Raw genomic sequence first — 17,068 nt, 5'->3', positions numbered from 1 at the left:
GCCTGCTTTGATCCAGCCCCTTCCAGCTCTCTCCTTATCCCATGTGCTCTGTGGCTGCCTCTCTAAGCTAGCTATTTTGGTACCAACTCCTCGGTCCTTTATATATCGTTGTCATGAGTAACACTCCTTCTGAATGACTCTCGCTCCAGATGGTTGTAAAGGTAACAGAGATTTTTTTTTCAGTGCTATGCACAGCCGTATCTTTCTTCTCTGAGATTAAATCAACAGCCAGCATACGTTTCTATTCCACACCCATCTGCTCCATTCACGTGAGGATGGCAGCTCCTGCTCCATGCTACGGACGGCCAGGAAGCAGTGATCCGTCACCAACAGCATCATCATTAGCCATAGCAGAATGCGCAGGTGTACACACAAACATGCACACATTCACGCCCCCATACATGCTGGCAGATCCCCCACTATAAGCTAATGCAAGCAAACAGAATGAGATTCATCTTGGGAAAGCAGTTAATCCATCTGGAGAAATATAATCTTATGGACAGCACTCAGTTGGAAGGAAAGATGCCAGGAGCAGTAAATCCAAGACAGAGATTGCTTTGTAGTCCTATGAAACAGCATTTCAGAATGGGCAGCAAAAATAAAAAGTTGGTGTAATTTGGAACCATGTAGGCAAAGGAAGAGCATTGGACTGGGATTAGAGAGATCTGGGTTGTACTCACAGCTTTGCCACTCCTGCATGGCCTTGGGCATGTCACTTCACCTCTCTGTGCACTAGTTTCTTCATCTATATCATTTTGCTGACATTCCACCCAAAACTTTGTAGGTTCAGGGGTCTACATTCTCAGCGAGGCATTAACACAGGAGATAAGAGAAGCATAACATCAGAAATACAAATGTGCTGGAAAGACTGATTTATGAAGAGAGAGGAAAGGAGTAAAGGTCATATAGTCAGCTGAGTGATGTCAAAAGTGAGGGATGGGATAGCAGGCTGGCAGTCCGCAAAGGGCATGAATCTAGAGAAAGAGGGACTGCAGGAATCTGGGTACCTGGGGTGTGAAAACTAAGCTATATTGGTCCCAGGAGGAGAACACAACATTGGTTGTGTATATCCAGGCTCCTCCTGGAGATAACACCACTCACACTTTTCCTTATTATCCAAGTGTTATGGGTGAGGCTGCAAGGCTACCATGACCAGTGAAATTGCAATGTAGCAAAATTGGTGGGTAAAATAACACACCCCAGCCAGCCTCCCCACTCCAGGGAAAGTGAGAGATCAGGTGTCCACAGGCTGAAAGAGTGAGCTGCAGCCAGGTAGTGTTAGGTGCAACATGAGGCCTATTCAGTGAGTGCTTGTTCTCAAAGCCACTGTAGCCCTTGTACCAGCTCATGAAACATTCACAAGGAAAGGAAAGTCTTCCTTCAGAGAGAAACATGAGAGCTGGAAAGAGTGCAGACATATCATAGCAAGCATCAGATGAGGGGAGAAAATTGAGCCTGAGGACAGAGGTAGAGAGGAGGTGTATTAAATTCATAGGAGGTGAGCGGTCAGTAGGACATTGAGCAGGGAAAGAGAGGCCTTCATCCTATGTCACACTGCTGTGTTCTTGTTTCATGCTGCACTGGGGATGTGGACACCCTACAATGTATATGTGTGCACATACCACACATCATGCATGGAGTGTGGAAATCCTAGAGCGTATGAGTGTGTGCAAACAACACACCACACCTGTAATATGTGTGCCTCACACTGTGCTGGTTGCCTGGCTATCCCACTGTGCATGTACCTCATACTGTGCTGGTGCATGGATATCCTGCTGGGATGTGCTTTACACCCTGATGGTGGAAGGACACCCTGCTGCATGTGTGTCTTACACCCAGCAGGAGGTGTAGGAGAACAGGCCACCTTCCTGTCTGCATTCATTTTCCTCAGGTAATGCGTGCATGAATCTAGGTTAGGCTGAGAATGTGAGGATCTAGCTACCACATGTTAGAGCTGGGGAGGGGATCAATCACTTGATCAAAAGAGGGCATGGAAATGCAGTGTGTATGCAGCTGTGCAATAGAACAGAACCAGGCAGAAACACAGGGCTGTCTTATACTATCTATTAACCTCTTCTACGCCACTGCCTCCTCCCTTTGCTGTTACCCAACCCCCAGGAGAAGACAGTTTTGCAGCTCAGTCAAGCAGGGTTCCTTTTATAGTAGAAGGATCAGCTTGTCCATCGGACTCAAAAGGCACGGGGTGTTATTACTGCACAGGGGCATCTGAGTCAGGTAGCATCAGTCCTACAGCTGCAAACACTGGTGTGGAGCTCAAGCTGTGAACAAGAAAGGAAGGGGGTCTGAGCTGGAAGCAATTCAGCTGGAGCCAAAGCAGCGGCCTGGATTTACCCCAAGGGTCAGAGAGGAATGCTCTTAGTGAATGCTGAGGCATTACACCACGAATGGCTCTAGGTGCAGAATCTCCTCCCCAGCTGTCAGACCTCGGCCTCCTCTGCTGGCTCTCAGGTAACCACTAGTAACTCTGCTGTTTCAGATGTAAAATCTGGGTCCTCCAGGAAATGGGAGCATGGAGGCATGGGGGTTGGGGAAGAGGAATTACATGCAGTTAGAGGGGGAGCCAGGCTGCCCTACTGACCCATCGAAAGAAGAGCAAGCCCTAATGGGTTACCAACACTGAGCCAACAAAGGGGAAGTGACAAAAGGGGTGGCAGTGCAGGGCTGCCCCTGTCTGTCCATCTAGGCCTGCAGTGTTGAGAGGAGCCACTGGGCTTCACTGCTCCATTATTTCTCTTGGTGCCCTTGGAAAAATAAAGCCAATTGGGAATCTCTTGCCTCAGTGGGGGAATCCCAGCCCCAGAGCTCCTTGCTTCCACAGGGGACCCTGGCCCCTGAGTCTCCACTCCCAGTGGGGAGTCCTCCCCACCAAGTCCCCTGCCTCAGAGGGGAATCGCAGCCCTCTGGCACCAATCTGCAAGGAAGCAAAGATTAAGTGAAACAAAAATCAATGAAGCCAGGCAAAGACAAGTTCCCAGAGTGGAATGGAGAGGGCAAAATAGCCCTAAGGAATTCACAATGCCCCTCTTAAAGACCAGGGGAGGTCGGAGTGGGGAATGGCAGCCTTTGCTACAACCATTTTGCTTCCCACTGATCATTAGGGTCCAGGATTGAGGGGAAAGCTGTAGGCTCTGCCTCTGAATTAAGTCCTTGATAAGGAAGGGTCCCTGGACAATTTTCCTCCAAATGGCAGTGCCTGACCCAGGCCCCACATGGGCCCCAGGGCTGAGAGCTCACAGGTCCTTGCTAAGCACCCCATTCCTCCTCATTCCCACACTGCTACATGTCTCTTACCTACTCAGGTACCGCAGTTTGGTGAAGAGCTGAGAAACGGTGGTCATGAGGGCTATCACGATAAAATGGGTCCACTGTTGTGATTACCCTGGGCATAGAAATGGGAATTATCACAAAAAGGAGAAGAGGGCAAAGAGGCAGCATGAGGGAGAAGCACCCAGCTAGGGAATGGTACCTGCCAACGTGGGGATGGACTCGTCTCAGGGTCTCCGTGGCATTGGGGTCGCTGCCCAGGTCAGTGACGTGGTTGTTAGTGGTGAAGCCACCTGGCTGCTGGGGCTGGATCCCTCCCCGGGTCCATCCTTCTCTGTCTACCCCCTTCAGCATCTTCTCGTAAAACCTGCCCGAGATCAAAGAGCAGCAATGAATGTCCCATTCTGCTGGGTCTGTTTCCTCCTTGAAAACCACCCCCTTACACATACAAACACTGTGGAGCTGTGTGGGCAGCTCCCCTACCCCAGAGTATAGAAAAGAGACATATCACCACCTCCCACCAAAACAAGAGACATGCAAAGTCAGGTGCATGAAGGGAAAGGAAGCCTCCCAGGAGCAGAAGAGCCCAGGGAAGAGCTTCCCTAAAGAGAACAGCTGGACAGAAAGAGCCAGAGGAGCTGACCTCAGAGGGAGTGGGAGGAAGCCAGAGACAGTTCTTTTGGAGTGAGGCAATGATGGAGGGGGGTCAGGGAACAGCACCCTTCAGAGACAGGAGTGGAACCAGGGGAGAGCTCTCCCCTGGAAGTGTGTGTGGAGGAGGTAAGGGCTCCCCATGAAGGCACAGCATAAGGGAAGGTGAGGAAAGGTCTCCCAGAGCCAGACAGTAGAGGGGAGACAGGTGTAGAGGTCTCCCTTGGGGAGAGCAGTGTCAGTGCTTCACACTCACATGGAGTTGTAGCTGGTCAGGTACTGGTTGGGCATGTCCGGGTCATAAGGAGGTGTCACATACTTGCCATTGTTGATACTGAACCCTGAAGGCTCCTGTGAGGGAAGGTGACACAGCTGGGTTAAGCAGGGCAGAGCTGGCCAGGCCTGAGGGGCCAGGGGTGACTGCAAGGGGCTCAAGCCACATCTGCACTCACACAGTTACTCACCTTTTTTCCCACGTACTCCCGGCCCAGCAACTTGGTCTGGGTCTGCAGAGGCCTCTGGAGCCCCTGGAAATGGGAATGGCTAAGGGGACCAGAGTCCTCCACCCTTAGAGAGGGCACTGATCCCTTTGGGTCCTAGAGGGTATGAGAGAATCAGGTGAGTGAGACACAATCACAGGTTGGAGTGGAGGCATGGGGAGGGGTTGTAGGTAGGATGGAGAGACCAAGTAGGGAATCACTCACTGTGGCACCCTGACTGAATCCTGTCTCCCGCTTGGAGCCTTTTGCTAGCACAGGTAGGAATTCATCACCCTGGCAGGAATGAGACAAAGCAAAGGCAAGGCCAGCTGTGCAGTGTCCAGCAGGCAGAAGACACCAGCCCCCTACCTCCCCCCTGCCCCACCACCATCATTCTCCAGGCTGTGGGGGGGTCACAGCCAGGCATAGCACTGCAGAGTACATCTAAACCCACAGCACTGGGGTTCAGCCACCCCTCCAGGGCTCCAGGCTCCTCCAATAACAGTGCTGGGGGCCTGACCCAGAGAAGACCCTGACACAATACCCTCTGTGCCTGGGCAACACCCTCCCACACACACTATCCTCAGTCACTTCCATGTCACTGTGCATTCCTGCCACCCTCCTCCCCCACAGCATGCCTTCCATTCCCAAAAGTGTCTATGGGAACCGGATCAGGCTCTCCATTGACACACCCATCTATGAGTCACTCACTCCTCTGCATTTCAGTGAGCCTCCACTGTGCCTTCCACTACTCCTTATGACTGAATGACACAACTCACATCTCCCTCCTTCCATCACATCCTTGCCTGTGTGTGTGACCCCCTGCCACACTTTTCCCCCTTGGTGTCTGGGGGACACTTGTAGCCCTCTTCCCAATACTTGCCATCAAACTTCCCCTTCTCCTCCCTTCACACTTCCCATCTCGATGATCTTCCAAGGTCCCTTCCAGCCCTAATGTCTATGAAATCTCCCCCACTCACAGCCTCCTGCCTCTGGCCCTGCCCTTCTTACGTGGGGGATTGTAGAGGGTAAGAAGTCTGTCTTGGTGATGCTGATGCCAGGCTGACTCCTCTGTAACAAAGATACCAGGCAGTGAGACATCTTTCCTGAGCACAATTGAGCCTGAGGTTCCCTAAGAAGGATGACCCAGGCCCAGGCAGTTTGTTCCCATGGGACCTGAACGACAATCCTTTGTGACTTTGAAGACTCTGCCAGTGTATAAAGCAGACATGGGGGCCCAGGCTATGAGGAAGGAGACCTCCCCATATAGAGGAAGCAGTGAGAGTTGTGGGGTGACTGCATGTAAGAGGCGAGACCCCAACTGGCTGCTGCTTTGGCAGAGGTTCAGTGGTAATCCTGACTGGGCACAGCAGCCCCAAGCCTTACTACAGCTCCCCCTCAGGGAGGGGGAGAATAAGATGGCAGATGGGAGGTTGCACCAGTCAAACTTCTGGAAAACCCAAAGGCTGGATGGCTGCCCCATCCAACTCCTGGGCAAGTTTTAGCTTCATGGCTGGATTGTACTAGGACACAAAGAGGGTGCTGTACTCCACTCAGCCCAGCACAGAGGAAGCCATGGGGGGAGCTTGCTTTTGTGGCAAGAACCAGGGCCACGAGCACTCACCAGTGGCTGTGGTACAATGAGGTTCCGGCGGACCTCCTCAGTGAATCCTGTCTCCTCCTTGACTCCAATGGTCTTCCTTTGTAGGAAATCTATACAGAGGTGGGCATGGGAAGAATGGAAGGGACAGGAGAAACATTTGGTTGCTTATATTTCTATAGTGCAGACTGACACCAACAACGTTGAACAACAGGCAATACATCTAGGCCTCCTAAATTCATGCATCTCAGGAATTAAACTGACAACTAAAATCCTGATACTAAAACTATGCAGCTTTATGGCTGCAGCTAAAAGACTATTTCTGCTGTCTGGGACTGCAGCCAACTCCCAAATCTCCATACAGTCCCATCACGATAAGGAGGCAGAGACACACACAAGTGTAAACATGAGGTCCCTGTCACACAACCCTTTTACTCTGATAATTTAATCAGCATTTACAGAAATGTAAAAAAGTATCGGATGCACATTACACAGCCCTACACCAGAGTAATTTACTCAAGTCCAATGTAGAGTTACCCTGCAAAAGGGAAAAATTAGACTGATATAATTTACACCAGTATGTTCTGTTAGTCTATAGCAGTGATTCGCAACCAAGGCGCCATAGCCTTGAGATCCTTTCAAGGTTTCCGCAGGGTGCCACACAGTGTTAGCACTGTTAGGTGCACAAATATGATTCACAAGATAAACCCAAAGATGTCAAATAGGAAGCCATAGTGTCATAAACATTCTGCTCTGTTGTAGGCTTTCTGAGTTCTTTGCAACAGAAGAACTGCCCTAGTATTTTCCTGCAGTCAAAAAATCAGTGAAGAGTAAGAAGAGATGGCATTTTCCAAGGGGTGCCTCAAGTCTAATGAGTGCCTTGAGTCTAAAAAGGTTGGGAACCACTAGTTTATAGCTTACTCCAGAGTAACCTTTGCCCACCACAAAGTGGCCATTATCTGTTCTTTTGCTACCTGCTGGCAACTGCCTACTGCATGCTGCTGCCCTGGAACAACTGTGCATTTGTCCAATCAGGATCCCAGGGAAATTTACATCTGTGCATAAAAACAGTGCAAATGACACCGGACACTGGTGTAAATATGTCATCTGTCCACACCTTGAGTGACATGGGCATCATAGGTACATGTACACTATATGACTGCAGCATATATTGCCATCTCAGTGCTGACCCTAACCTCGTTAGCTAGGGTACCAGAAGCAGGGAAGAGATGGAGGTGGGGACCTTAGCGCACACTACAACTGTGCTAATGGCTGAACAAAAAAGGTAGAGTACACAGGAGCTGGGAACATCAGAGAGAAAAACAATCATTACAAGGAACAACACACACACATAAACCGAGCCTGATGGCCTTGAAAAGAATACATGCAGGGGGGTGGAGGGGGTTGGAAGCTCTCAAGATGGCCCGTGGGTAGCTAAGATCACAGATAATGCTGAGCACTCCTCTACTGCTTCAAGGAGCAGCAGCACATGATGCTGCCTGGTGACAATGCAGATAATGAAGACAGCCGCAGGTGGAACCCAGGCCCTGATGTTCCCTGCCGCTGCTCTCAGGGTTGGTTCTACGTGGGACTGAAAGGGACTGCAAGGACCAAAGCCTATGTTAGCACAGAGTGGGGAACTGGTTGGGGCTCTCTGTACCTGAGATACTGCTTAGTGACAATTCAGAGGGAAGTCCAGAATCCCCCCGCAAGCCCAGGTTAGGGAGACATAGAGGCAAATACTTATCACCATTCCCAGGCACTTCTAGCCAATAGGAAGTTCAACTGGAGGTCACTCTCTGACAGGAGTTCCAGTAGCACCCCTGCCCCATTTCCTGAATATACCCACTAGGGAGTTTAACCACCCCTTAAAGCTAGAAGGCCAGGATTCTGTGCTCACAGAAGGCAGAGGTGGGCTGCAGCCGAAGGATAACAAGTCATCTGACAATTCACACTGAGCTTTCCAGCCAAACAGATCATAGGGATTCCCAGACATACTAAAAATCACTTTCCCCATTACTGAAATGTAGCCACCTCTGGGGCAGCTGTTTAGCAGCTTGTAGCAACATTAGGATGGAACGTGCAGAGGAAGAGTGTAGTCGACTGAAATAGAGGGAATTTAGGAAGGAAAAAGGTAAACAACTGAACAGGAATTTGATCAGGATAGTTTCAAAGTGCCAGAGGGTCTGCAAAAACCACAAGCAACCAGGATCTTGGTTTAGTGACTAAGCTAAAAAGCAACTCCATCCTTCAGCAGCACAGTGCCTATAGCACCCAGGTGGGGGGTTGCTTCTTTACCAAGTGCCTCTACTGAGCCCTCACTCCCCACCTGCAGGATCCAAGTCTTTTATTCACGCCCCGGCCAGGCCTGGTGCCACTCAGCACACAAGACGGAAGAAGGAGAAGGTAGTATGGATACAGATAGAATGCTGAGGAGTACATGTGTGGACTCCTGTGGGGTGATGTTCAGGAGGTGCAAAGGGAAAGACAGTACCTGGCTGCCTGGGCATCTCAAAGCGGAACTTGGAGTTATACTCTGTGGACATGTAGTGAGGTCCCTGCAAAGAGCAGCAGAGAGTGAGCAAACCCCAATATGAGTGCACCCAGATAGGAGACTGTTTCCTACTGCTTGGAGGCTAGAGACTTCAGGCTGGGGAGTCAGAAGACAGATGAGGTTCAGCCAGGTCAGGTTCTTCCCCTGGCCTTTCCCAGGCCCCAGGTCAGGAGTGAGGAGCAGGAATAGGATAAACACCCGCTCTGACACCTAATACAATAAGTCCTGAGCCCATGCTCCCAGACTCAGGGTCCTTGTCTGCTTGGCAATGAGAGGGCACATGGCCTCACCTTTTGGCATTCCGCATGTGACACTGTCCCTCAGTGCATGCCCCTTACTGGGGCTCTGGTTTCTCCTCAGGTGTCCCATGCTCCAGTTGCTCATGTTGCCACATTGTGCCCTGGACCAGATGTGATCTCACCGGGTTTCTTGCATTCAGTGCTAGCCAGGGACTCACTCGGAGCCAACCCCTTCATGCCACTGCCACGATGGGCCAGGGCACAATGGTACTTGCTGGTACTTGCCTGTAGCATTTCTGCATCCCCTGGGCAGCGGTAGGAGCCAGACACAATCCTTCTCCTCCTCCACTCCAGCACTCATGTGCCTGGGCTGTGTTGCAGTGCCCAGGATGAATCTGAAATGACTCCCCTCCCCACCCCCTTCCATCCCCCATTGCTCTTGGTGTCCAAGAGAGCCCCACTCACATGTCTGGCATTCTCTCTGTCGACTGAGCCTTTCCCCTGCAGCGTGTGGAGGATGGGGGCATGTCTGGGCTCCAGCCCTGCTATGCCTTGTGGCCCACCCTCTTCTCGCGTATCAAAGTGGACTTTCTTCACCTGCAGAATGAGCCCATCTGCTTGTTCCTGGGGTGACACACAGCCAGGTCCCCCAGCAGCAGAGACAGGTGAGGCTGCACAGGCCCCACTGAGCTCCTCACTCCTCAAGGGGAAGGCAAACAAATAGAGAGGCAAGGGCAAGGACAGTGCTTATGGAAGAAATGGCTTGTATTGGCCTTTGATTTAGAAGGCAGCAGGCACCATTCCATCCCCTGCCCTCCCCCCCCGGGTGTTAGGAGTGGAGAGGGTTGACCTAGAAGGGAGGTGGCAGTGCCTGCATGACTGTGTGCATGCCTGTATGTGTTAAACCAATAGCCCTAGAGACTGGAGGCCTCACAGCTTGCAGTATGAGTATCCCACACTCTGATGTTCCCCCCACCACTCTCACCAAGCTCCCTCCAGAGGTGAAAAGGCAGAACAGACCCTGTCCCTGACATCCCTGCTGAGGCTGCCTATATATGCCTCAGCTGGCTAGTTGGGCCACCATATAGCGTTTATTTCATGCAGGCCACCTAGCTGTCACCTCATCATTGCAAAGCTGGAGTCACTGCTGAGACAAAGCGACCCAGACACCAATGGAGTCTGCTTGTTGAAAGGAGAATGCAGTGCATGAAAGATCTCTGGACCCCAGGATAGCTTCAGGGATCTCTCACCACTTTGTGCAGAAAATGTGGGTTATAACTTGCTGGCCCTTTCTCAATCCTCCCTTCACCCAAATTGCACCCAACAAGCTTCATGGGCAGGAAGGCTGTGGTTACTGCTACTACTGAGCTAAGAACAGATACACTGTATGAATATTATTTTTAATTGCCCCACAGCTGACCTGTCTGTCTCATCTGCCTCTCTTTTGTCTACATAAGCTGTAAGCTCCCCGGGGCAGGGACTATTATGCTTACATGGTCTAGCGCAAGGGTAGGCAATGTTTTTTGGCCGGAGTGCCAAAAAACCCACAGTGTCTACCTTGGAAGGTGCCGAAGTGCCAACATGCTGGAGCCCGGAGCAGCTGTTTGCAGCCTTCCAGCTGCAGCCAGCCCATGGAGCCCGGTCTGCTTGCAGCAGGGCTTGCAGCCTCCCAGCTGCCTGCTGGGAGCAGCCTGGGCTCCTTTACTGGCAGCAGCTGCTTAGAGCCTGGGCTGGCAGTGGTGTGCTGAGCAAGATGGCCTTGTGTGCCATGCTTGGCACGTGTGCCAGGGGTTGCTGACCCCTGGTCTAGCAGCTAGGGTACCAGTCCATGATTTGGAAGACCAGGGATCAGCTCCCTGTTATTCTGGACACAGTCTGCGGGACAATCACAAAAACTGTGTCCACACCACAGAGTTAACCCAGGTGATTGAAATCCATATTGGACTAGGCTGGGGCAGCAGTCACCCTGCAGAGCCCTACTCAAGTTACTGTGACCCTTGGTTTTCTCTTTCATCAGTATGACTTCTAGGAGTATATTCCCATAGTGCTTTGCAGTGAGCTGGATTGCTCTATGGTCCTTTTCCCAGGTCATTATAGGAAAAACTTGCTGGCCCTTTGGAAAGCAGAGGGGAATTGTGGGAAGGTGTGGAGAACTATCAGCATACAAGTATTTTGGTCTGTCTTCTCCCTGCAAAGCATATGGATTACCAATACAAATACAAGCCTCACTCAGGTTTCAGACAGATCAGCTTGCCTGAGTTGCAAACAACACAGACCTGAGGTCAAGAGGTTCTATGTGTGGATGTGGGGTGGGGATTGGGCCCAAAATCAAGTAAGAGGTCCAGCCAACTCTATAGCAACAATGTACCCCAAACTGCTCCGTGCTTTGGCTTCCCTATCTGTACAAGAGGGACAATGGTATGGACAATTGCAGCAGTGCTAGGAGGATAAATACAATTAAGAGTGTGAGGGGCTGTGGGAATATCAGATGCTGTGGGAATGGGGAACATATAAACACCGAGAATAGATCATGTATATAGAGCACCTAACATCATCCAGTCCAGCCTGGCTGGGGACTGCCAGTGCTGCTGCAAGGCTAAATAAAATCATGAGGAGTAATTAGCTCCTTTAGCCATCTCATTGCCACTTCATTAGAGCATAGCAGAAAGCATTAGAGCATATGATTAATTGCACTGAGCACCCAGAAGCAACCATCATGGAGCAGGACCCAAATAGCACCAGGAGCTGTACAAGCAGAGGACAAAAAGCCAGTAAGTCTGAGACACACAGCAGGGGAAGCACAGGAGGAAAGTTCTACTTCCCTTGTGGCACAGAGCTAATAAATCAAAAGGGTTACACTGTGTGCAGCTATTAAAGGGTTAAAGCCTACATAGTCCTTTTAACTTCTGCAGCCCCAAGATAAACTTTATGTAATAAAGCACCCACTCTTGCCTGGAAAAATGTCATCTCTGCAGCCCCAAATCCACGGAGCAACTACAGATTCAAGTTCAACTCTGTGCAGAGGAGAAAGTTCAGTTGCATTCTCTGTGCGTGGTTAAGGGGCTCACTGCAGAGCCATTCATGGGACACTTACTGCTTTGACAGTGGGACAGGAAATGGGCTTCTCCCGAACAAACCCACTCCCTGCCTGGTGGACGCTCCAAGGCAGTGGGCACTTGCCATCAGGCACCTGGAGGGGACGGAAGTGCTGGGTGGTCACTGACTCATAGTTATCCCGCAGGAGAAGCCTGGAGCAGGAGGCAGAGCACAAACACACAATGTCCTGAGCTATGGCCCACACTCTGGCCGCAGTCCTATCTCTAGCCAGACAAGCCCATCTCAGAGTGCAGGGCGCTGGTCCTAGGATACACCTAGGTTATGTCTGGATGAGATGACTGTCCCCATGGGAGATACAGGCCATGGGAAAGTGTCCACACAGGTCTGAGCCCTGCCCTGCCCTGCCCCACTCCCTTCCTCAGTGTACAGGAAAGCTACCTACCCCATGGCTGGGTTATCCACTCTGTCCAGGCTGGACTTGTAGTAGACAACAGGCGGGTAATTGGATTTGTACCCAGTTCCCAAATGGCATCCGACACGAGGATGGAACTTCTCCTGACCTGCTCATCACAGGGGGGAAAGGCAGACATTACTTACCTAAGAAAGAAGTGTCTACAGAGAGTGAGGGGGAACTTGCCTATGCCTGGAGAGGCCTCCTGTGCTCCTTATGCCCTGGAAAGGATTCACTTTGTCAGGACAATTCCCAGCCTCCCATTGGTGATGGCCCCTGGGTAGCTGTTTTCACCAGGCACTGAACCCAAGTGCCCTGGATCTGAAGGTTGGAGCAGACTATCAGACTCCTACTCTGGGTCCCAGAGGCAAAAGAAGAACAGACAGCACTCATGCCAAAGGGCTGTGCCAGTTGCGAGGGCAGGGGTAGGACCAAGCCAATGGATGCTATGAAGGTGATTCAGGGCTTACTGGGTCACTGTGGGAGGCAGAGGGACTTAGCTGAGGAAATGGCCCTGCTCCTGGTCCCTAAGGTGTCTTGTGGGAGTGAAGTGCCATTAGGTTGTTCTCTGGACACCTACATGAAGGACCCTCCCCCACTAGGTTTGGCCCTGTGGCCTTCGACAGTGGATGGATGGCTCCTCTAGGGAGTCCTGGAGATTCAAGGGAGGACGTTCACATTACACACCAGGGTACCAGCATGGGTTTATTCCCTACCTGTCACAGCCACACCAGCTACATGTCATGGAGAGCATGATTCCCCTGGGGCCCTTACCGTAAGCTGTGCCATAGCTGGTGGCATAGAATTTCATTGGGTCCATGCTCCCTCCAGAGCTCATCTTCACATAGGGGGAGACACTGCCCAGGGGTAGGCGCCCCATGTTGGGGGGAGGGATGGGTCTCTGGTGTGCAGGCTGCAGTGACGGAGACAGAGGACAACGTGCAGCTGAGCATAGGCACTAGCAAACAGGCTCTGCCTAGGGAAAGCTGTGCTTGGTCAGCCCAGCTGCTCGTCTAGCATTTCCCTGGCAACAGAGCATGAGGTCATACCTCTGGCATTGTGATGTCAGAGCAGGGGCAGGGAGAAAGCCCTGCTCTGAGCCCTGGAAGGTCAGCAAGCACAGGAACTGGCCCCAGACACATACCAGGGCATGCAGACCCACAGGACCCCAGGGAAGCCAACCTTTCCAAAGGTCAGGAGGTCCCAGAGCCACAAAAGCACATGCCATAGCTCTAATTCTGCCAGGGCGGCTCTCCAGGAACTGCTGGGGTCCAGAAGTTATGGGGAACCCCTGAGAGCCCAATGGCTAAAAGCCACATGGAGCACTGATAAGTGGCCCTGCCTAGGCACTTCCCCCTGGACCTCTGCCTCTCTCCCCTAAGCTTCCTCTGCTCCAGCTCCCAGTCTGACCTGCAGTCACAGCCATCCTAGATCCCTTACCTCCTCCAGGCAAGCCTCCCTGAGGTTCTACCCCACCTCCACCAGCTAAAGGCTTCCTGTGGCCCCCATCATAGACCTCCCTGAACCTGTTGCCCTTGAGAAAAGGGTTCCCACAGCAGACCCCTCACTCCCCACCACCTGCCCTTCCCAGGACTGGAGAATTTACTCCCTTGCAGGATGGATGCCAGCTGGCAGCTTTTCCTCTGTATGGAAAGGCTGCTCCAGCCTAGAAGAGTTCTGGGTATCTGCAAACAGCCTTCATGTGGGGCAAAAAGGCCTTCTTCCTTTCTATCTTGACTAGGAGATTTCTGGCCCAGCACGGTACAGATGTGCAGGCGGAGGGAGGGAGAAGGACTTGCTCCCCCACACATACTCTTAAATACACCCCAGTACAAAAGTGGTATTCATGGAGCATCTCAGCATGGGGGGGGGGGGGGGGGGGCATGGGCACTGTGCTTGGACAGAGAAGGAGCACCCACAAACTCCAGAACCAGAGAAGGGACTGCTACACCACCTCAGTCCTTCACCTCCCTGTCACCACAGAGAGACCTCAGGGGCTTTCTACAAGGACACAAACCCAACTCCCAGCCCTAGGGCAGAAAAGAGAAGGGGTAGTGCTTTTTCAGGCCTCACCCCCAACCCAAGCCCCACTCACACATTCATGGCACCAATCTGAAATCTGGCTACTTAGTAGTTCTCTACAGTTAGTGGTTGTAATACCAGTGTCTAAATGCCCGGGTGTGTGCCAGCACTGTACCAACACAGAACAGAGACAATACCTGCCCTAAGGGGCTCACAGTCCTATTATCTTCTTTCTTATTAGCTGAAAATAGCAATGAAACAATATTGTCATCTGTGTCATCGTTAAGTTTCAGAGTCAATGGTCTTAAAGGAAGGGTGACCTTCCCGCCTCTTGGAGAGCATGTGTCTGGCAGCCTGAAGAGTCAGGCAGATGCTTGTGCATGGGTCACAGAAGAAATGTTTCCTCCTGAACCTGAAGGGAGTTAGGGGTAGGTCTGAATGAGCCAATTGTGGAGTGCAGCATGGAGGTACTGGGGACAGCAGTGGCCTCTGCTCCCAGCCCCATGAACTTGGCTCCAACCCATGAGACTGAGGGAGCAGCTCCAGCTCTTCTTTCAACTATGCCAAGGGGATGTACAAAGGGCCACTGGACTGTTTGCCAGAGAGGGGAAAGTCAGGGTCTTTGCCCCCCCCAGGAAGCTGGCACTGATGTGACAGTAGAGCATACATGGCTGGTCACCTCACAGGACAGCTGCTCAGGTAGCCCTGGAAGATCATAGTGCTCATTACTAGCATCACGGGGCATTTATAGATGTGCTTTGGTGGGGGACACTTTAGTACAGATCCAAGAGCCACGCTAATTAAAAGTGCCTAGTACATCACGTGTATCAGCGTCCCTGCGCTGAAAAACGGCAGTGAGGCACTTTGAACTAAATAAAGTTCATTGAACCAGCTTTAAAGTGCCCCATGGCTATTTTTCAGCACGGGGACATTGATACGTGTGACACTGGAGTCTGCTGGAGCGCAGTAAGTACCACACTCCAGACACAATTGATTGAGTCTGCTCCAATGTGTTGTAATTATAGTGTGTGGGAGCAGTCTCCCCGCAGGTGTACAGGAGCCCATGATGATTCAACCCATCGATGCTCACTTTCAGCACAGAAGCCACATTGCTGTGGAGTGGGGTTCAGTCCCCTAGGACAGGGCTGAGACCTCCTGATCAGTGCCCAGGACAGGGCATTCAGTCTTCAATTCTCAGGGAAAGCGTGGGAAGCTCTCCCAAAGCCCACCTCCCCCACCTGTGCTAAACAGTCTGCACTCCCAACCCACCCCTGGCTGCTCTTTGGCTCTGCCCCAAGCGTGCTGCTCCCTTACCTGCTCTGGGAGATGCTGCTCCTGCTGGGTGACAGGTGCAGTGACAAGAGGCCTGTGGCCACTAGAGAGGACCTTGCAGAAGCCAGGGCTGAGCGGGGGCTAGAAACCTGCTGGAGGAATGTGCAGGCCCGAACAATAGCCTCATGCATCCTAGCAACCAAAGCATAGCAACCAGCAAGGGAAACAGGACAGCTTCCTGCAGAAGTGGGGGAGGCCCTGGCCTGAGGGAGGATCTTACAGCACTGTACAAGCCCTTGGTGAGGGCTGGAGTCGCAAGGATCCCCAGCCTTGTACACAGCTTGGACAGGGCCCATGGTCACACATCTGCTGCCATCGTTTCCCATGCACTTGAGGAGCAGTGACAAGGAGAGGGGCTAGTGGGGCCCAGACCACAGCAAGAGGGAGAGTACGTTAGACAGGCCAAGCAAGGGAGGGAGGATGAGCAGCTCAAGGAAACATGGCCAAGAGAGCACACTGTGGCTGTGCCAGTCTGTGCTATCTCCCAGCAAGCTGGGGCAGGTTTAAACTACCTCTTTCAGTATTTGGGAGGGCAGCGACACCCAGCGGTTAGTCCTGGACAGAACAGTTGACTGGTAATAATCCTTTGACTCTTGTCCAGTGGTGCTCAATCTTTTGGCCATGCAGACCAAATGAGTGGTGCAGGGCCAGTCCGCAGGCTGAACTGGGCCCCACACACCAGGATCAAGCCCTGTGCTGTCTCTGCCCAGCTCTGCATGGCTGGATTGAGCGCTACGCAACCTCAGTGGGCCCTTGTACACTCCGACTGGGCCCCACGCCACCCCTGCCTGGCTCTGGGATGTGAGCAGGCCCCATGTGCCAGGATGAGGCCCCGGCACTCCACACCACCCCCTGCATACCAGGGTTGGTCTCCATGCTGACCCTGTGCACTGGAATCAGGCCCCAGACCCCACTGTGTGTTTGATCTAGTATGCACGGCCATGCTATTTGCCTTGCAAGGCGTTCTACAAGTTCAGAAATATGGCAGCAGGGAAGTGGCAATTACTACTGCCACCACCCCCTGCTGCCAAATATTTGGTCCTGTGGGGAGCCCCAAATGACACAGCTCTGGAAGCCAAGCACCTGCTCTAGTCATGCTTTCCAGGGCCAGCAGATCTTCATGTTTGGGGGGCAGGGGGTAGATCACGGACTGTCTCCCGTGAAGAGTAAGGAATTAGGGAGACACAGGGAGCCCTTTTCCCCCCGCCATTCCAGCTAGAGGTCTCTGCTTCCACCACCCTGCAAGGAAGATACTCAGACCCAGCAATCCAGAGCCATGGCATAGCCCTTCTACCTGTGGGCACTAAGGCCCTGGAAAGAGAAGGCCAACCCCTACTCTAGGGCTCCCATTTACATTCTTCCTGTGAGAAAAGAGGATAGGGGAAAGGAAAAACAGTG

General features: G+C 52.1%; 1 protein-coding gene across 3 annotated transcripts; it reads right to left on the bottom strand.

The window, feature by feature from the left end:
* Nucleotides 1-2,049: 2,049 nt before the first annotated feature.
* SAXO4 (stabilizer of axonemal microtubules 4) lies at nt 2,050-15,780 on the bottom strand. 3 transcript variants are annotated; one of them, XM_019485262.2, is made up of 14 exons: nt 15,653-15,780; nt 13,091-13,229; nt 12,308-12,425; nt 11,903-12,056; nt 9,274-9,405; nt 8,510-8,573; nt 6,040-6,128; nt 5,427-5,486; nt 4,641-4,709; nt 4,401-4,532; nt 4,193-4,287; nt 3,488-3,652; nt 3,313-3,400; nt 2,050-2,932 (listed from the first exon to the last, which is right to left on the bottom strand). In XM_019485262.2, exons 2-13 carry the CDS (start codon nt 13,194-13,196, stop codon nt 3,313-3,315), a joined length of 1,272 nt encoding a protein of 423 aa, XP_019340807.1. In that variant the 5' UTR covers nt 13,197-13,229; nt 15,653-15,780; the 3' UTR covers nt 2,050-2,932. The 3 variants fall into 3 exon arrangements, with proteins under 3 accessions (XP_019340807.1, XP_006274164.1, XP_019340808.1); XM_006274102.4 differs by having other exon boundaries at nt 2,050-2,279; XM_019485263.2 differs by lacking the exon at nt 9,274-9,405 and having other exon boundaries at nt 2,050-3,400.
* Between the last annotated feature and the right edge of the window lie 1,288 nt (nt 15,781-17,068).

This window comes from Alligator mississippiensis, chromosome 2 (genome assembly GCF_030867095.1).
Source record: "Alligator mississippiensis isolate rAllMis1 chromosome 2, rAllMis1, whole genome shotgun sequence".
Classification (NCBI taxonomy): domain Eukaryota; kingdom Metazoa; phylum Chordata; order Crocodylia; family Alligatoridae; genus Alligator; species Alligator mississippiensis.
This window is presented reverse-complemented; position numbering and strand designations above follow the sequence as displayed.